At 40.9% G+C, this 21,175-nt stretch overlaps 1 protein-coding gene across 3 annotated transcripts in view; it reads right to left on the bottom strand.

The window, feature by feature from the left end:
* The window catches only part of ABCB11 (ATP binding cassette subfamily B member 11), a 72,209-nt gene that overhangs the window by 15,475 nt on the left and 35,559 nt on the right, over window positions 1-21,175 (bottom strand). For 2 of the 3 annotated variants that reach the window (XM_054044671.1, XM_054044670.1), the window contains exons 16-21: window positions 19,312-19,513; window positions 18,481-18,556; window positions 16,637-16,769; window positions 13,932-14,096; window positions 3,655-3,759; window positions 3,380-3,541 (exon numbers count right to left, since the gene is read on the bottom strand). In XM_054044671.1, coding sequence (XP_053900646.1) covers window positions 3,380-3,541; window positions 3,655-3,759; window positions 13,932-14,096; window positions 16,637-16,769; window positions 18,481-18,556; window positions 19,312-19,513 — 843 coding nt within the window. The remainder of the gene's footprint in view (window positions 1-3,379; window positions 3,542-3,654; window positions 3,760-13,931; window positions 14,097-16,636; window positions 16,770-18,480; window positions 18,557-19,311; window positions 19,514-21,175) is intronic. The other variant, XM_054044672.1, reaches the window with a different exon arrangement.

Genomic DNA, 21,175 nt, shown 5'->3' with positions numbered 1-21,175 from the left:
TCAGTTCAGCTGTTGCAGCACTAAAGAAAAAGGAACATAGGGACAGAGCAGCCACTGTTAGCAGTGCCAGTTCCCATGGATCAGAACTATTGGTCTGACAAGACTGCTACAGCTCCAGAATGGATCTATGTCCTGCTCCAGAGAAGGGAGATGGATTTGTGTATAATGTCCAAATCGACAGAACCATTGTCAGTTCCTCTGTTAATTCTGGCTACATCCTTGGTTCCAGAGAGCTCTGTCACAGTGTCGGCCCAAATTCACTTTTCAACTCTAGTTCATGTGTCTGTTCCAAGTCTCACACGCAAGGTTTCTAAAAGGAGGCATGTTTCCCTGATCCCAAGGTCTTCCTCATCTCATGTTATTAAGAAAAGACAGGAAGGTGTTTCTGGTCTTTCCCTGGAACACCCTGTGCTTCCTCCTTCTACAACCCCATACAGAGTTTCCACAGACAGATGGGTCTCCATACCTCCCTCTGGATCCATTGTTATCCTCGGTGCACTCTGGATTCCCTGCTGATCGGTAGCAATCTGGCATTGCAAGCTGCCACTCAACGATCGCCACTCACTTCTCCACCATCACTACAGCTCTCATTTTGATGTCACTGCACCAGAGGGCTGGGGAGAGCTCCGCACATGGTTCCAGGAGTTTAGCCTTGCACATCCGAAAGTTCAGCAGCCACTGCTCATCATCATCCCATATAACAATGTGATCCCACCAGTCAGTGCTTGTTTCCGGGCCCTGAAACAGTGCAACAACCACCTAGAAATGTTTCTTTCCATAGCACACAGAAAAACAGCCTGCAAGGAATCCTCATTTTCCTTGCGGCTCCTCTCACGGCTCTAGAAATACTGCAGGATCAGGCGCAAGGGTTTGAGGAAGGATGCAGAGGCCTGTGGTTCACTTCATACCACCGTATGGGGTCTGCCTCCTGTAGGCATGTTCCCAAACCCCAGTTGCTGGGGAAACTGGTATTTCTGGGGCCTGTGGGGCCACCTCAGAAATTTTTCAGTTATCCTCCACGTGGATGGAGAGGTAATATTTCATCTACAAAGGATCTGGTAGTCCAGAGATCTTTGGGACCCAACTCCTTTGGATCTGTCGACACTGCAAATGATGATGCCTGAAATGCTGTCCAAGGAAGAAGATGAGGCAATAGCTCCTTTCTTTGAGCAGGAGCATATGGAACCAGATTTTCAATCTGATATATCACTGGATGAGGACTATATGCAGTTCCACAATTTTGGTGGCTCACACAGTGTCCACCTTAAATCTACCTGCAGTACCTATCAAGAGACTTCTCTCCTGGTGTTTGATATCCTTGATGCTACTTCTAGGAGTAAAATATCCCTATCCATTTGGGATGGTTAACTACAGCCAGTAGTTAATTTTGTATCATTGCTTGCATATTTTGTTATAACAATGCGTTAACTAGAACCTCATATAAACACTTAATCAAGTAATTTAGTATTGCCATGATTGATAATCTAGGCAGCAAAGGTTGGAGTGTTAGCAAATGAATCAAACTCCCTGTGATTCTTTGTATACAAAACCCCATGATCCTTTGTGCATGAACTTAAGTGTTTTGTATCTATGATTCTAGTTTTGTATCTATGATTCTAGGGACTCTGTACTTAGGTTAAATTTAGTGTGTGACCAAGTGGTGGAATGTGTATAATATTTTTACCCTGATCCTGATGACCTGTGAAGAATATGTCCAGATGTCCAGTAAGGGTCCACTTGTGATTGATGAGATAATGTCTCAGTGATTGATGAGATAATGACCCACTGAGAGATGTCTTTAGCTTATTAAGAATTACTTGTTGCCACAGGTGTTTTCTATAATCAGGACAGATAAGCTAAGATACCATTAAAGAACAGATAAATTACAGATATCTTTAACTCATTGATTAGGTAAGCTGAAATAGCATAAAAGGATCTCCTCCACTAGATCAGAAAGGGAAAGGATTTTTCCTTGTCTTGAACAAGTTGGTATATAAAGAGCAGAGTTTCTGGGACTTAGATAGGAGTGAATTGAGCTGCAGTAACTTGTCCAGTTTCCAGATTGGTTTGGTAACCATAGCCTTCCTTTCTATATTCTGTATTGGGTTGTGTTAATTCTTGACTAATTATCATTGATTAATACATTCCAGTTGAGCTTCATTATTTGACCTCTTATTAATAACGGAACTGAAACTAAACCCAAGAGTTGGGGAAAGTTTTTGGCTTTGTTCATTTCACAGCTCTATTTATTGTGTAAAGTGCAGTCACTAGAATCTTCAGAGAAGGCAGAGAATACTGCTTTAGCCTAGAACAAAGCCTTCTCTTATGCAGCTACTGTAAGGCAGAGTTGGTGTTAAGAAGTCTGTGCATGCAAATTAAAATGGAACATGTAAGTGTTTGCAACTTAATTTAACTGAAAGGGGGAGGGAGATGGCTGCTGATTTCGGAGCTGCTGGGGAAATATTGACTGCTTGCTGCTGACAGGAAGCTGTAGGCTGCAACTTTTTCTTCTTTCTCTCTCATTCTTATTTTAAATTCCTTAAAACTCCAAGAAGAAAAAAGTCCAGCAAAACTCCTATCACCCGTTAAATATCAGTAACAAAAAAGTCCATACATTACTTTCTGTGTTTGTAGAAATGAAATTACTTGCTTTAAGTTTAGAACCAAGTATCAGTGCTAAGGTTGACCACACACATAACTCAGCAGCATACACCTTCAACCAGTAGGGGGTGCTAGAATATGGTGCTAACAGGCAGCCTTCCCCAAAAATAAGAGCATTACTTGTGCAATGTTAGTCCATGCCAGCCTGGGACTGATCCCAAAATGGCATACCATGTAGTAGTAGGGAGTGCTTTTCTTAAGTGGATTGTTAGCATAAATCACAACAGCCACTTGTAATAAACTCCACACCAGGCTGAAAATTCTGTTTAATCAATGATATTACTATTGATGAATTTGGTTGAAAATGACTGTGATATGTTTCAGAAATATGCATTTAGTGATTATGGCAAAATTCCACCTTCAGGAATGAGAAACTGAAGATTATATCCTAAATTCTTCTTTCAGTTATATTGGTGACTTGTGGTAACTTTACTTTTATGGCACTGATCTGTTTACACGGGTACAATGGACAGCAGGATCTGGCTCTAGTTCTGCATTTAGTTCTTTATACGGAGAGTAACAAATTGCTGTGCCAGTCTATGATAGATAGTGCACACATTGGAAATTGCTTAGCTAGGCAGAGTGACAGCAGAGACCATGAGATTAGATCTATATTTATATTACTGTTTACACACTAGATAATTCTTGTGACATCACATACCAAATTAATGTAGTAATTAGCATGAAGCAAAGTAATTCCTAATATATAGTTTCTTACCCCTTGAACCTGTGATGCATCTGTTGCAAGTCTTGTAGTCAAGGCACCAGGGCTGTTTCTGTGGTCATCAAACCAACCAATCTCTTGCCCTAGCATAGCTTGGAAACCAATTTTCCTTAACCGTCTTGTAAGCAACTCACCAGATTTTGCAAATGTGTATCCCTGGTATGCATAAGAACAAATACACTTATTATACAGAACACACACATGCACACACAGCCGGACATGAACAGAAAAGAAACTAGCAAAGCAGAAGTTTAATGAATTGCCATTACCTGCAGGAACTGTGTGAAAAATGATACCACTCCAACAAGGACAAAAAGCAGGCAGATGCCATTGATCAGTGCTCTTTGCTCTTCTTTATCAGGCATGGAAAAGGTCTTTTGGGGAAAAAAAAGAATGTCATAACATTAGATTGTCAATGGTAGTATTAGTGTGAACAAGGTGAGCAGAATTTGTCTATGCCAGTGAAATATAGTATAAAGTTTTCAGGTCAGCCCCTAAAGGTCAGGGTCAGATGAAAACATTATGGGCCAGATCCTCAGTTGGTATAAATCAGTGTAAATTCATTGACTTCAGTGGAGCTTTGCCTATTTACATCAGCTGACTGTCTCATGGACAGATAGGTTTATGAGCGCATTCCCTGTTTTCATTCATAGAAATCTGTGATCTCCCAAATGTAAAATTCTGCTATTTCTTAGTCTGAATTCATAAGATTAAGGAATCAAAACACTTATCCTGATTGGCACCCTGTATATTTAAATTTAAAATTCAATCAGTCTTTATTACTTGATTATTTCACACACAATTGGAACTACAGTACAGCTATACAAATAAATGGAATCAGTCTAAACATGCTAGAGAAATTTTAACCAATTGTTTAGAATCTTTTAAAATTTTGAATGGACGTGGATTTCATTTCACTGTATTACTCACATTTATATTAATATTCTATTCTATCATAAAGGCTGGATCCTGGGGTGTGGTCTTGCCTTTAGAATACCTGCATGGTCTGGTTATGAGTTTCTGTGATTTTCACAGTGACCCCCAGGAGAAATCCAGGTGCAAAACACCACAGTTTCAGTAGATGGGTTTCATTTTATTTCTGTTGATTTATATGACAAGCTTATAGCACAAAACGGCCTTATAAATTTGCCAAATGTTTTAGTTTCTGAGTTAGGTTGCATTTATTTAAAGTCCCAACTTCCCAGTCTCTTATGACAGCTTGCTTGTGAAGAGCCAGACTCTCAAATATAACAAGATGAAGCCTGAGGTGTAAAGATAAGATCCAGATCATGATCTGAAGTAAGTTCTACTTTGGATGTACTTTGTATAGATGGACCTCAGCCACAAAGCATGGATCCAAATCCAGATCCAGATTTTCTCAAAGATCAAGGGGGTTTGGATCCAATATTCCAGTTCAAGACCATCTCTCTGTATAATAGAAGTAAAAGGGAATGATCCTTATTGTACTCTTGCAAACTCATAAGTATCAGCCTAGAGCTTGAGGGCATGCTATCATTTGTACTCTCTCTACAGTTATTACAGTGTGTCCAATGAACAAGAAATTATCCACAAAACCATAAACCTCAATTGCTACTGTAAAGCAACAAGCTTCAATGCGGGAAGAAATTTTCCCTTGGATTAATTACCCTTTATGTGGGTTTTACACTTTTCTCTGAAGCATCTCGTTCTGGCCACTGTAAGTGACAGGCTACTGGATGGCATTGTTAAGATTAGTATAGCAGTTCTTATTTTTCTAAACTAAGTCATAGAACTATAGAATCATAGGCCTGGAAGGGACCTTGAGAGGTCATCTAGTCCAGTCCCCTGCACTCGTGGCAGGACTAAGTATTATCTAAACCAGTGGTTCCCAAACTTGTTCCGCTGCTTGTGCAGGGAAAGCCCCTGGCGGGCCGGGCCAGTTGGTTTACCTGCTGCGTTCGCAGGTTCGGCCGATCGCGGCTCCCAGTGGCCGTGGTTCGCTGCTTCAGGCCAATGGGAGCTGCTGGAAGCAGTGGTCAGTACGTCCCTCGGCCCGCGCCGCTTCCAGCAGCTCCCTTGGCCTGGAGCAGTGAATCGCAACCACTGGGAGCTGCGATCGGCCAAACCTGCGGACGCAGCAGGTAAACCAAGCGGCCCGGCCCGCCAGGGGCTTTCCCTGCACAAGCGGCGGAACAAGTTTGGGAACCACTGATCTAGACCATCCCTGACAGGGATGCTCTTAAAAATCTCAAATGATGGAGATTCCACAACCTCCCTAGGCAATTTATTCCAGTTCCTAACCACCCTGACAGTTAGGAAGTTTTTCCTAATGTCCAACCTAAACCTCCCTTGCTGCAATTTAAGCCCATTGCTTCTTGTCCTATCCTCAGAGGTTAAGAAGAACAATTTTTCTCCCTCCGTGTCTGGCCTTTTCTTCCTGGTTAAGGCTTGCTATAGGGTTAACAAGAATAAAAACAGAGGCAAAAGATATTATGTGCAGTCACTGAGCGTAATACCATTTGCTACACATAGCTAATTACAGCCAAAACAATTCTTTGCCCTACTCTGAAAAAGAGTTGGGGGTTCTGATAGTGATCCAGAGAATACTGGCTGAAGTCACAAGACTGTGGAAAAGATTAGTGGACTCAATTACTCTCTTTTTTCTGTAAAGCAACAATAGGGCAACTCCCTTAACACCCATAAAATCTATGACAGCTGTTGGCTCATTGGGAAGTACAAAATCAAGTACTTATGTTCCAAATACCTACTTGCAAATCAGGACAATTTGCCCTTTGGTACACATGAACAGCTCTCATTGATGCTGCTAATAGAAGATATAGGCATGCTTCAAAGGGAGAACATAGGTCCCACATGTTGTTGAACCAATGTGAAAATAAGTCATTCTCTTGTCAGTGTGGCTTGGGAAGAGAATCCATTAGAAAAAATGTCCAGAGGTCAAATTAGGAATATTTTCCCCTCCCTAATGCTGTTCTTTTATCTCTTCTCTTTATGTCTGATCTTTTTATCTACTGCTATTAAACTGATTGCTGATGAAGTAATGGTCCAAATCTCACTAGTCATCTTTTAGCAGTTCCAGTTTGTAGGAGTTACTGTCAATTGAAATACCTACCCGTTAATTATTTTAGTGCTCATGGGTATAAGCGGCAGCTTGTGTTTGGACTTCTCTGCTAAAATGACAATAGTGCCAATATTCTAACTGGGTTTCACAAATAAAATCACTATACATCTGCCAATCCTCCAAGAGAGCAACATGTTTAGCTCTTGGGAACGGTTAAAAATAGCTGGCAGATTTGACTTTTAAGACTTATGTCTAAACTGTCCTAAATTCTGGTAACTAAATAACTAACAATAGAAAGGGCTGCTGGAATTTTCTTCTTAGTTACAGACGCAAAAATAAAATTCCACAAAATACATTTAACCCTTCGTCTTAAAAGGCCACCCCCAATGTATTTATAGTTCAGCAATGATCTATAAACATTATTGTTTGGAAGGAATTGGAATAGGAATTGCATAGAGATGGTTATTCTCCACTGGCAAAGCCTCTTCAAAGTAATTTTTAACCTTCAGTATCAGCTCCCTGGCAACAAACGCTGCAAAATCCAAAATAATGATGCCTGATTCGCATTTAGTGTTGAGAGCAGTAGCGTAGCTAGGGGGGAAGGAGGGGTAGCAGCCACTCCCCTGAGCACTCACTCGGTGCTTCCCAGCACGTCCGGGTTTTTGGCGGCACTCACTTCGGGCTCTGCTGTGTGCATCTTGTGGCGGCGGCTCCTGCGACCGGTGCTTCTCCTGCTCCCCTTGCTTTGCAGCTCAGCCCGACCCCAGGGAGCAGAGCAGAGCCTGATCTCTGCCAACCTGCCACTGCGTGCGGATCGCAGCCCTGCTGCTGGGCCCCAACTTTTATTTCTTGTTCAGGGAAGAGGGGACTCCTCCTGCCCAGCCACCCACACCCTGTGCTTTGCCGCTGCAGCCGTGTTTTGCATGGATGAACCATGGCCACGCTGGTTTGCAGGATGCAGTTCTTAGATGACACTGACCCTTCAATAGCTTGGCTGAGGACTAATCCAGCGCGGGTTTCCCACAGGCAGCTCCGGGTCTTCGGCAGCAATTCGGCGGTGGGTAATTCAGCACGGCGGGTTCTTCAGTCTTCGGCGGCAAGACTTGGGTTTTTCTTTTTTTTTTCTTTGCTGCTTCACAGCGGGTGGCACCTTTTTTTGTGTGTTCTCTCCCCCTGCTCTTAGAACCTTTAATCTCTATGGTTGAGAGATTAAAGTCTGCTCCAAATGTCTGTGCTCTGCCATTACCTTTCAACAGTAGAAGATATGACTTGGCCAGACTTAATTTCATTTACTAAAAAAACATGTAATCTTTTCTCATTAGTCCATCATAATAAGAGCATAATATATAAGGGTGCATCTGTTGCACTTTTGTCCCCTTGATGCAACCTACAATACTCACCATAGCTCATTTTATCCTTAATTTGTCAGGCTGTGAGCAACTTTGGGAAATATTTGTAATTTATATAGCTGGAAAGATAAAATTTAGGATTTAGCGTCTGTTTCTCAATAGGATTTAGTCCAGTTTTATACCTGAGCTGAATGAGACACATAAGAACAGCCATACTGGGTCAGACCAAAGGTCCATCAAGCCCAGTATCCTGTCCTCTGACAGTGACCAATGGCAGGTGCCCCAAAGGGAATGAACAGACAGATTATCATCAAGTAATCCAGGTCTTGTCACCCAATCCCAGCTTCTAGCAAACAGAGGCTAGGGACACCATTTCTGCCCATCCTGGCTAATAGCCATTGATGGACCTATCTTCCATGAATCTATCTAGCTCCCTTTTGAACCCTGTTATAGTATTGGCCTTCACAACACCCTCTGGCAAGGAGTTCCAGAGTTTGACAGTGTGTTGTGTGAAAAAATACTTTCTTGTATTTATTTTAAACCTGCTACCTATTAATTTCATTTGGTGGCCCCTTGTTCTTGTATTACGAGGAGTAAATAACACTTCCTTATTTACTTTCACTATACCACTCATGAGTTTATAGACCTCTCCTATATCCCCCCTTAGTCGCCTCTTTTCCAAGCTGAAAAGTCCCAGTCTTATTAATCTCTCCTCATACAGAAGCTGTTCCATACCCCTAATAATTTTTGTTGCCTTTTTCTGAACCTTTTCCAACTCCAGTACATCTTTTTTTAGATGGAGCAACCAGATCTGCACGCAGTATTCAAGGTGTGGGCGTACCATGGATTTATACAGAGGCAACATGATATTTTCTGTCTTATTATCTATCCCTTTCTTGATGATTCCCAACATTCTGTTCGCTTTTTTGACTGCCGCTGCACATTGAGTGGATGATTTCAGAGAACTATCCACAATGACTCCAAGATCTCTTTCTTGAGTGGTAACAGCTAATTTAGACCCCATCATTGTATATGTATAGTTTGGATTATGTTTTCCAATGTGCATTACTTTGCATTTATCAATATTAAATTTCATCTGCCATTTTGTTGCCCAGTCACCCAGTTTTGAGAGATCCTTTTGTAGCTCTTCACTGTCTGCCTGGGCCTTAACTATCTTGAATAGTTTTGTATCATCTGCAAATGTTGCCACCTCACTGTTTACCACTTTTACTAGATCATTTATGAATATGTTAAATAGGACTGGGCCCAGTACAGATCCCTGGAGGACACCACTATTCACCTCTCTCCATTCTGAAAACTGACCATTTATTCCTACCCTTTGTTTCCTATCTTTTAACCAGTTACCAATCCATGAGAGAACCTTCCCTCTTATCCATGACTGCTTATTTTGCTTAAGAGCCTTTGGTGAAGAACCTTGTCAAAGGCTTTCTGAAAATCTAAATACATATAGCCACTGGATCTCCTTTGTCCACATGCTTGTTGACCTCCTCAAAGAATTCTAATAGATTGGTAAGGCATGATTTCCCTTTACAAAAACCATGTTGACTATTTCCCAACAAATTATGTTCCTCTGATAATTTTGATCTTTACGAAAGTTTCAACCAATTTGCCCGATATTGAAGTGAGGTTTACTGGCCTGTAGTTGCCAGGGTCACCTCCGGAGACCTTTTTAAAAACTGGTGTCACATTAGCTATCCTCCAGTGATTTGGTACAGAAGCTGATTTAAATGATAGATTACAGATGACCGTTAGTAGTCCTGCAATTTCACATTTGAGTTCCTTCAGAACTCTTGGGTGAATACCAGCAGGTCCTGGTGACTTATTACTATTTAGTTTATCAATTTGTTCCAAAACCTTCTCTAATGACACATCAATTTGGGACAGTTCCTCAGATCGCAGAGTGGTAGCCGTATTAGTCTGTATCATTGAAAAGAACGAGGAGTACTTGTGGCACCTTAGAGACTAACAAATTCATTTGAGCATAAGCTTTCATGGGCTAAAACCCACTTCATCGGATGCATGCAGTGGAAAATACAGTAGGAAGATATATATACACACAGAGGACATGAAAAAATTGGTGTTGCCATACTAACTATAATGAGAGTAATCAGTTAAGGTGAGCTATTATCAGCAGGAGAAAAAAAACTTTTGTAGTGATAATCAGGATGTCCCATTTCCAACGGTTGACAAGAAGGTGTGAGTAACAGTAGGGGGGGGGGGAATTAGCTATTTCCCCATCTGTCACCCATAAAGAATGGTTCAGGTTTGGGAATCTCCCTCACATCCTCAACTGTGAAGACCAATGCAAAGAATTCATTTAGTTTCTCCGCAATGGCCTTATCGTCTTTGAGTGCTCCTTTAGCATCTTGATTGTCCAGTGACCCCACTAGTTGTTTAGCAGGCTTTCTGCTTCTGATGTATTTAAAAAAAATGTTTGCTATTACTTTTGGAGTCTTTGGCTAGCTGTTCTTCAAATTCTTTTTTGGTCTTTCTAATTATATTTTTACACTTCATTTGCCAGAGTTTATGCTCTTTTCTATTTATCTCATTAGGATTTATCTTCCACTTTTTAAAGGTTGCCTTTTTGCCTCTCACTGCTTCTTTTACTTTGTTGTTTAACCATGGTGGCTCTTTTTTGGTTCTCTTACTATGTTTTTTAATTTGGGGTATACATTTAAGTTGAGCCTCTATTATGGTGTCTTTAAAAAGTTTCCATGCAGCGTGCAGGGATTTTACTTTTGGTGCTGCACCTTTTAATTTCTGTTTCACTAACCTCCTCATTTTTGTGTAGTTCCCCTTTCTGAAATTAAATGCTACAGTGTTGGGCCACTGTGGAGTTTTCCCCACCACAGTGATGTTAAATTTAATTATATTATGGTCACTATTACCAAGCGGTTCAGCTATATTCACCTCTTGGATCTGATCCTGTGCTCCACTTAGGACTAAATCAAGAATTGCGTCTCCTCTTGTGGGTTCCAAGACTAGCTGCTCCAAGAAGCAGTCATTTAAGGTGTCAAGAAACTTTATCTCTGCATCCCTTCCTGAGGTGATATGTACCCAGTTAATATGGGGATAGTTGAAATCCCGCATTATTATTATTGAGTTTTTTATTTTAATAGCTTCTCTAATCTCCGGGAGCATCTCACAATCACTATCACCGTCCTGGTCAGGTGGTCTGTAATATATCCCTACTGCTATATTCTTATTTTTCAAGCATGGAATTACTATCCATAGAGATTCTATAGTACAATTTAGTTCATTTAAGATTTTTACTTCATTTGATTCTATGCTTTATTTCACATATAGTGCTACTCCCTCACCAGCACGCCCTGTTCTGTCCTTCCAATATATTTTGTACCCTGGTATTACTGTGTCCCATTGATTATCCTAACTCCACCAGGTTTATGTGATGCCTATTATATCAATATCTTCATTTAATACTAAGCACTCTAGTTCACCCATCTTATTATTTAGACTTCTAGCATTGGTAATATGAGCATTTTAAAAACTTGTCCTTTTCCGGCTGTCCCCTATTGCATGCCGTAATTGAACGGGACTTTTTTTCATTTGACTGTTTCTCCCTGTATTTTATCATTTTCCATCCTCTCCTCCTTTTATATATCCCCCCCAAGAAGCTGAAGTCAGTGACTCAAATAAATTATGTCCCACGCTGAGTCTAGATTAGAACACAGATTGAATTGCTCTTAGTTCTAGTCTTTTTCTGTATCCTTGCACCACATGGCATTATAAGCACATAATATATGTCTAAACTTTATATAAATGGGATGAAAAATGCTTCATAAAAATGGGCATTTTGTGTATATAACCAGCACAAAACACAGCAAGTGTGAGAACAGATCATCCTCACACACCAGATGTTAATTGTTACAATTGCTCTCAGAACCAGCTTTCTTCATCTGAAATGGTAGAAGCAGAAAGTCTATCAAAGGAACAGAAATATGAATTTATAAAACTAACAGTGTGTTATGGATCAGAGTACATGGCTGTGAAACAGGTTAAGTATACTTTACTTTCCAGAATGAATGAGAGCTCTAAATGAGGGGAAAGAGTTTGGAATTTTCCCAAATGCACAAGAGTGCATCCCTGTAAGTGTTTATACTGAAACACGTTATAAATATATTTGAGTTTACTACTGATATAGGGCTAGATGATAGGTGACTGCGACCAGAAGTCTGATCCTGCTCCCACTGGAGTCAAAATGACAAATTTTCAATAGAGCAGGATCAAGCCCCAATTGTGCAAGTGTAAGGAGTGAGTGCAAAGCACCTTCCCTCCCTTAAACTCTGCATCATTCACCATCCACACTGTGGCTGAAGTAGTGCCACTGCTTCCCCTTAGTGCAGGTGCAAGTTTCTCCAAAGCCTGCAAGGAAGATGTTCTGAGGGGAGGGCCATAGCCATGCCTCCTTCCCTCACCAGCTGGCAAAGCTAGTTGATCACACAGAAGAATGCAGTCTGCTCCCAGTTACAGGGTTGCAGTGTTACTACTGCAGCATGTACTCTGCATGTCTATTTTTATAGCAACATCTGAGAACTTTCCAAATAACATTTCTCTCTTTTTACTAGATTTGGCTTCTTCTATTCACAAATGTGTTTTTTTCCCCTCTTCCCTGAGCTTATTTCTCCTCTAGCACAAGCCAACGTGTCTATCACCATCATCAGTCAGTACTTGGAGCAGGATGTGCGCTCTATCTATTAGCAGGCTGTCTGCCTGGCCCTGCACTAGCACAGCAAAAACATTCTAGGGCTATGGATAATAAAGCATGGCTGTTGGGTCATTAAAGTATCTCAGTTGGGGCCCAATTCTTCCAGGACGCACAGTGCCTCCAGCAAAGTGCTGAGCATTTTCAGCTCCCACTGGACCCAATTCTTATAGATCAGGAATTCATCCAGGGAGATCAAGGTGCTCACTACCTTCCAGGAAGAGCTCAGGCCCAGAGCCTTAAGGTATTTTCATATTCTGAAGTGTTCTAATTTTGCTCTATATTCTATTACATTTTGATACCTTGTGGTCAAAATATAGGCCTGATCCTGAAAACCATTGATTTTCCATGGGAGGAGAGTGGAACTACACAGATAGGTAAGGTTTAGCAGGGACTAGGCCCCATTTTCCCAGTAATTTATTTTCTAGACAGGAATTTGTATTAGCTGTGATCTACACTGAGTGGATGCTAAGTAAACCAAGAGTCCTTGGCCCTGTCTCTGTTAGTACATTCATGTAACAGGCGAATTCCTGCTGAGGGTGAAGGACAGATTAAGAAACAATTAAAAAGGGAAATAATATTTTGTTATAGATACTTCTCACTTTTTTTTTCATTTTACCTCAAAAAATGGTATTTGAAACAATTCAATTAACACTAACAGTTTCCACATACAGAGCACTTTAGAAACATGAACAAATTAGAGCCTGAATCATCATCTTATTGAAGTCAATAGCAGGATTCTCATAGACTTCAGAAAGAGCATGAATGATGCCCTAATTAATTAGGTAAAGCTCATCTGAGCAGGAGTTAGAGCTTTCTTGGGGGTTGGTCCAAGACTGTGGAACAAACTCCTGCAGGAACCATAACAAACCTCACCATCTCCTGTTCCAAGTGTAAGGCACACTTCTTTGACTATGCCACCTCTTATGCGAACACAGAGCAGCATATACATATACAAAACACCCCAAGATACCAACCCATTACACTTCACTGCACAAACTTTTTTCCCCTTAGGGAGAGGTTTACAGAAACAAGGAACCACACTTAACAGATGTTAGTCACATTGTGTAATGTGCTTCTGCAAAGTTGATTAGATACTATGGTGACGGGAGTGGCATAAGAAGCTATGTAGAATAGACTAGAACAGGAACAGGTTCTTACTCATCAGATCACCCTGCTCAGGTAGGTAAGAAGGATTATCCACACTTGACAGACTCAGAAGATGAGGCAGAGAGGTTAAAAGACTTGCCCAAGATGACAACATCAGTGCTGAGATTAGCATTTAGTAGTTCCTGTCTCAGTTTGTTCATCCACTCTTGCCTACTATAAGCTCTAAAGGTGAAGGAGTAATAACCAACACTATTGTATGAATTTAAAAATATTACCATGACTTACCGCAAGAATCTGACTGAATAATAGAGCATAGAGTGGATTGACTGCCCCGTTCATAGCTGCGCCGACAGATCCAAACAACATATAAGGCCACTCTGGAGCATTGTATTTCAAAATCCTGGTGACTGGTGCAGGCTCCACTTCCTCTTCTTCCTCCTCAAATGTCTGCTAACAAAATATATTTGGTTTATGACACATAAACATTCCCTCAATGACACCCATAAGGGATTCATCTCCCCACATCAGGGTACCTTTAGTAAGCTCCACTCTTACAGCCCATGATCCTGTTCAGACCTGTGCACTGCACATCTGCAGAGAATTTCCAGGCGCTATAGCTTCAGCATGCTACTTCACCATGGTCAGATTTTTTTAAAAATTGTGTTTTTATTAGTGTGGCATCATAGTCATGTTGCTTCTCAGCAGGCTGACACAACCCCACACCATATACAGAGTGTATTTCCCGGAAAATATTTGAGTGGCTGGTGCTGGAATGAAGCGTAGCCCCTGCATGCACCTATCAGTAAGCCTCCACTCCCAGCCCCAGCCTGCACAGTCCCCATAGCCAGTGGAAACCCTGACCCTATGGAAAGTCTTCTGTTAGGGCCCAGAAGGGGAAGGGACAGTGCCATAGAGGCAGCTCACCCCCTACTACTGTATGGAAGTTAGTAAGAGCCACACACAGGGGCTCCCATGGCTCTTGGGAGCATAATTTTACTCTCTGCATTCAGATTACCAGACAACTGTCTCTCTCTTAGCTACAATCTGTACTATGAGCAAATATGACCTAGCCAGGAAGGCCTAGGCAATGGTGGTCCTAGGTTTTCTTAGTTCTGAAAGCAGAGCCAAGAGGGAGGTATAGAAAAACCGTGTGCTCGCAGCTGAGCCATCCACTAATAGATCTGGCTTGAAACTTCCACATGGTTTCATAGGATTCAGTGCTCAAGGGTGGCCTAGACTCTTAAGAGAAATATCATGATGTAAAGGTTGAAAAGCAAGCTGAAATTCTTTTGGGAAGTATTAAAATGAACACAGACATGTCATTTCTATGGTATACATTTACTTTCAAACTGGTATTTCAAAGGCTTTATAGAAATCTCTCTCTGCCACTCACTGGTAGTAAAATCCTTACTCAATAGTAAAATGTTAGCATGTCTCTTAATTTTTATAATTGCCACACTTAGGGCTTCAGTGGCCATAAGAAAAAGTGCAGGGAGGGAGCCACTTTCTTTCCATTGTCCTTGCACAGGAAACAGCCATAATAAGAGTGCCTTGTGCTCCCTGGTGGGGCCTGCTGTCACAGGTGGGCCTCAGAACACAATCCCTCCAACATGTCGGGAGACAATGGGACATGGATCCCTGGAGTAACTTCCCTGACTCCAGTGGAGTTACACTGGGGTCAAGAAGATCTTTACGCTTGCTGCTTCCCTATGCTGCCATTATGCTTCCAACTACTGCAGTTCAGGCAGCTCACCTTCTCCTCCCTTCAGAACCCTCAGGCTGCAAGAGCCATTACAGAGCCCTCAAATTATTTCCTCACAGGGTGTCTTATTGTATTGTTCATGGCAAATTCTTAAGTAGTATTTCAAAACACTGTGGCTTTAGGCATTGAGTAGACACTGTGTGGGGGATGAATAGGCATCCATTACAATTAGAACAAAAAGGAGGCCTCTGAGTTATACACTAATTATACCTCACGTTTTGTGAATTATCCTCACACCAGGTGCAAGAATGCTCATAATTATTCCTAGTAAGTGCAGAAGATTCATCATCAAATTATTCCTTGCCTTATCTTTGATTTAGGAGAGAATGGCTATTACAACACTTACTGTGTTGAGCCCTGCTCATTTATTTCAGCTCAGTTTACTGGAAATGTACATCTTTTTACCAGAAATATAAGGGAGGAGGGGTAAAAGAATGTTCTGTTTTTTCCTTTTTCCTTTGAGGTTGGTGAAAGCCAAAGGTGCCAGAGCCACAGCCCTGCTGACTGGAGTCCTCTGTTTACCCTGGCACGGTGCTGGCAGCAGCAGTGCCACTTCCCACACTGCCCTATACAGAGCTGATGAAGTGCTAGGAATTGATGCTGGCAGCTTCAGGGCAGATTGTAAATAGCCACTGTGCATATTCCTGAATAGTTAGTTCTGAACTGGCCATTTAAAGGCATCCTGCCCCGATCCTCCATGCAGCTGAACCACACCAGGAGACTGATCCAAAGCCCAGTGAAGTCACCAAGACTTTCCCATTTACTTCAGTGGCCTCAGAATGAAGCCCCAATTACACTATCTAAGGACTATCACATGTCCACAGAGGATATGGGGGACTTGCTCCATAATGAACAAGCAGTGCAATTTCTACCTCTGAGCAACTATTATACTCCACAAAATGAGCATTTCCCCTCATGTAACCTGTACCTGCTTTTATATGTTCACTTCAACCTCACCTACACCCAGATCGCCAGACTTACTCTGTGCTAGGCTTTGCATGAGGATATATACGTATTAGGTGCCATCCAATGCAGCACTTAGCTCAGAGAGCATAGAGGCCGGGAGTAATGTCTTTGTTTAAATATAAAAAAGGACACATGCAAGATGATATATCTACCAACAACCACCTATAACAGAAATACTTAACTGTATATTATTATCGGGGCCAAAAGATGTGAAAACATGCTTTATCTATCGGCAGTCTAATAATGAATGATGATGTCTGACCTTTTGTGTAGATGTGCCTTCTTCATATTGATGTATTCGATACACAGTGTCTGACTGGTCTCCAGTGATTGATAATGGATGGCTGGGTACTATATTAGAGAGCTGAGACCTGGAACGCTGTCGAACTGAAGCTCTGTGAAACAGAAGGGTGAGAAGGTTTGTTCCTCAGGGACTGAATGACCCAATATTTGTTTTGAAGACTGGGTCAGTTTTTATCTCGGCTTATATCAGAACCTGAAATCAGAGCTTGTTGAAGCAAAGCTGAGGACTCCTGCAAACTCTGTGGCTACAAAGGCCTAAGATTGCCTTTCATGCTGCCAACTTCCTCAATCTCCTTCTGTGGGAAGGAGGAATTCCATAACAGATAGAGATACTTCTATTCAGGTTCATGTACCGCACCTTGTTCTCTTATATCTGAAAATGCAGCTTGTATTTGTGGGGAAATTAGGGAAATAGTGGTTGGGTTTTCCTGTTTAACTTGCAATACGTTTGCCCAGGCCACAGAAAAGTGGGGGTATCCTGCTCCCTCACGATACTCTAGTCAGTTTCACCACAGGGGCCTCAGTCATTACATAGTAGCTGTACTCCACAAGAACAATACTGGAGCATGAGCACTCAACAGCATACTGTAATTTTCCTCCTATCCATGACAGTAGGTGCCCTAGTCTACAGCCACTGGTTTGGCAGTGTCGTCTGAATCAACCCCACCTAAAATAAACAAAATGTGTTGAATAGAAAGAGGATTTCACTGAGACAGAAGTGAGTTGTGAAATCCAAGCAGACCCTGCTGTCATTTTCATAAACTTTTCGATAGCAATGCAGAAGAGAGGAGTATCGGTTTCTTGGTAATCCATTTCTAACTTAGCAGCTGAGCACCCACATCTCCCATTAAGGTAAGTGAAATTTTGGGCTGGCTGCTCCTCTCAGGATCTGGCCCATTGATTATAATCTTTAATGCTTGATTCTGGGTAGAACTGGTAACAAAAATGCCCTTGTGTGTTAACACTAAGATGTATCTTCTCAGACAGAATGTCAAGGTTCCTCAAATTTATCAATACATTCCACAGCAAGTAATTTTTTCCAAGTTATTGGATTGATTTAACTAGAGTACACACTGAATATATGCACGGACATAGTACATAAATATGAAAACATTATGCCAGAATCCTGACTGCCTTCAATGTGAGGTAAAGAAGTACCAGATACCATCTTCTATTACCTGTGCATCACAGGGCAGGATTTGGTCCTATATCTTCAACACAGTGGCCATCTTCATCAGTCATTATAGTATAAGCTGAATGAGAAGGCTCGTACAGCCAACATAAATGGCTACACAAATTAAAGCCCCGGATCCTGCACTTCTATAAACCAAGGTCTGCTGTATGAGTGCAAGAGAGTAAGCTATTAATGTGACTAGATACCAGTGCTACTCCCCAGCCTCATGTACTGTTGTAAAGCAAGAGTAATACTTGTCTTGTTTGATGGTCACTTTGTGCCTTAGTAGGGAGCCCAGAAAGGTATAAGACAACCCAGCTATGGCCACACCCAGTTTTCTCCCAAATCCTACACCCTTTGAGCAGGAGGCCATAAGATTAGAGTGCACATAGGGTGGAGAGAGAATAAATGTAGGAGTCATTTCATTGACTTCATGGGTTTGGATGTCTTAGTATGCAGTCTATACATTTCCACACCTGCCATGTCTCTATGTGCTTTAGTGAAGGTGTTTGCAGTATTCTCTCACCCTGTTCTGCAGTGCCACCTCAGCACCATGTGATTTAGGAAGTCACCAAAGAATACAAACGTCTGGAAATGTATCAAGAGGTGTCAGTGTTTTAAAGGCTTACCGCAAGCTTCTTCGATAGCTCCCACGGCTAAACGACTGGTCTTTCTTAAGGTTTGGTGTAACAAGCAAATCATTTTCTGCAATTGTAAAGTATAATGTTAGAAGCTCTTTAGTTAGTATTAAAATTGAACTAAACCAATTGTTTATTTGCAAAACAAAAAATATCTCCAATTCATAGCTGGAATATTTTGTAGAATACATTAACAAAAAGAATGCAATTCATCTTTGCCACTATGTCTTAGAATACTATACATTTTATATTACTGGTAATTTATATTTGACATACTAAAGTTAGGTAAATTTAATATGAACCCCATGACAATCATATTTTGAAACTGTGGTTGTGGCTAGTATGGGTGTTTCAACATTTTGGTAATACAAGTTGTTAAGTGGCAGGAAATGCTTTCATCCTCAAAGATGATCACAGTCTATTGTTTCACAGCAGTATAACTGATCATTATATTAGCTTTTTACTTCTGCCTTGGATCACTAGTAAAACAAATAGGGTGGCCTTGGCATATTCCATAATTTGTCTGTTTTTCTAATACAACATCACCAAACTATCAATAGTAAAAGAGATATAAAATGCCAGGGTATTGCAGGTCAAAAATGGTATATGCTGACAGATCTGTATGAGGAAGATTGCTCAGCACACATGTGCAAAAAAACATTTTGACAAGTGCTATCGGTATATCACTTCTATGGACACTAAAATTCAGCCTTGAGAAAAATCAAAGGAGAACAATCAACTAACACTAACAAAGGAATCTATAGATGCTCTGTGTTCTGTGGGATTTAATTTAATTTCATAAAAACAGAATAAAACACTTGCTTTTCACTGCTGTTTCAGTAAGTGCCTTGTCTCCTTGGCTTTGCAAGGTCACCAGTGTGAAATAAACCCCTTTCCTTTCCAGTAGCTCCTCATGTGTTCCTCTCTCAACCGCCCTTCCATGCTCAAACCCAATGATGACCTCAGCGGCTTTGACTGTGGACAGACGATGAGCTATTGAGATTGCAGTGCGCCCAAGGCGCGCCTGAGAGAGAGAGGAGGAATAACATTATTGTTAGGACAGCAACCTGATATCCTGAGAGATGCTGAGCTGAGCACCTGAAGCATGATCCATAAGTAAAAACCTGACTTAAATGGGCTTTAGATCAAGCCCCTGCTGAGCACCAATCTCTCCCACTGACCTCAGCATCTCTCAGGACCCGGCCCTTGGACTGTAAGTTCTTCTGAATATATTGCAGAGCACCACATACATTTGCAGTGCTATATAAATAATTATCAAAGATACTACATCTAAGGGTAATGAATGCTCATTTGAATGGTAATTAAAAGGTTTAAGGCTTTTAATATAAAACTAAGCTGGAGTTGAGGTGCATATGGAAACTGATAAGAAATCTCTGATTTCAAGAATGATCATGCAATCAATGAAAAGGGATCACTTACCAAGGTAACTCATGCTCTGTGAATTTATTGCCTCCTCAGAACCACTCTGTAGGAAATATGTGCCTAGCACATAGCCGATCTATTTGGGTGTGTAAAGGGCCCACATCACTATAGTATCTGTGCACCACAGAACTTTTTAAAGCAGTAGTTGACAGGTGTTACACACAGCTCCCTGGACCTTTATATTCTCACACAACTGTTTGCTACAAGTTAAAACAAGTCCAAGTCTAGGTAACCTCACTTGGCAGAAATCAGATATGCAGTGAGGGCCTGAGTGACTGATCACACTGATCCACTCCTTTCTGACTCAGATTATTGGCAGTAGTATATTTGGCATTTGACAGATGCTCTGCAGACATGGTTACCTTGCTCTGAATGCACCAGTCCCACAGACACATTGTTTCCTGACCTAATAAAGGGGACAGAGAACATTTGTCTGTTCAGATAATCCATTGCAACCATGTTGTTTGTGAGAAGAAATGCCATCTGGTCTGTGAAAGAAATCCCTAAGTGTATGTGAAGTTTCCTGAGACCGCTATAGGTCATGAACCACTGCGCATATTCAGGGACCCCTTCAGCACAGCAGACTGTGGACTTGAAGCAACCAAGTCTGAAAATGTTGGTCTCTGTTTACAAAAATATATCACAGTTTGTTCATGGTAAAATGGTTTTTATATTCACAATGAATAGCAAAACTACTTAAAATCTGAGTTATTTCACTTTGCTACAAATGTTAAGTTAGAGCCATTTTGCCAAAATTTTTATCACATTGCATGAATTTTTCATTCATAAATGAACCCCCCAAGATCAAGCTGATTTCTAAGAAAAAAATAGGATAATTTCTGAGCAAAAGGTGCTTTTTACATATAATCTCAAAATAAGAATGTTCACATTTTGATTCCAAAATAGTCATCAGTTGAAATCCGTAGAAAAGCTACATTATGGACTTTCATATTGCTAGACTGTGCATAATGACTAACATCTCTCATTTATATAAAATCATTCTTATTGTGTATAATTTCAAATGCCCACTTTGGAACTTTAATGTAAAGAATTAATAGAACTTTTATCAACAGCTCTACAGATTTTTTTAATGTTTCAGCTAGATTGAAAATGTTAACAGCAATTCTCTGTCACTGCTGAGATTCTTTAAAAAAGGTCAAACAATAATTTATAACAGTACAAAAGCATCTTCCACACAATGCTTTGAAAATGTATTTCTGTCCCGTTAATAATGACTACTGAT

This window comes from Malaclemys terrapin, chromosome 11 (genome assembly GCF_027887155.1).
Source record: "Malaclemys terrapin pileata isolate rMalTer1 chromosome 11, rMalTer1.hap1, whole genome shotgun sequence".
Classification (NCBI taxonomy): domain Eukaryota; kingdom Metazoa; phylum Chordata; order Testudines; family Emydidae; genus Malaclemys; species Malaclemys terrapin.
This window is presented reverse-complemented; position numbering and strand designations above follow the sequence as displayed.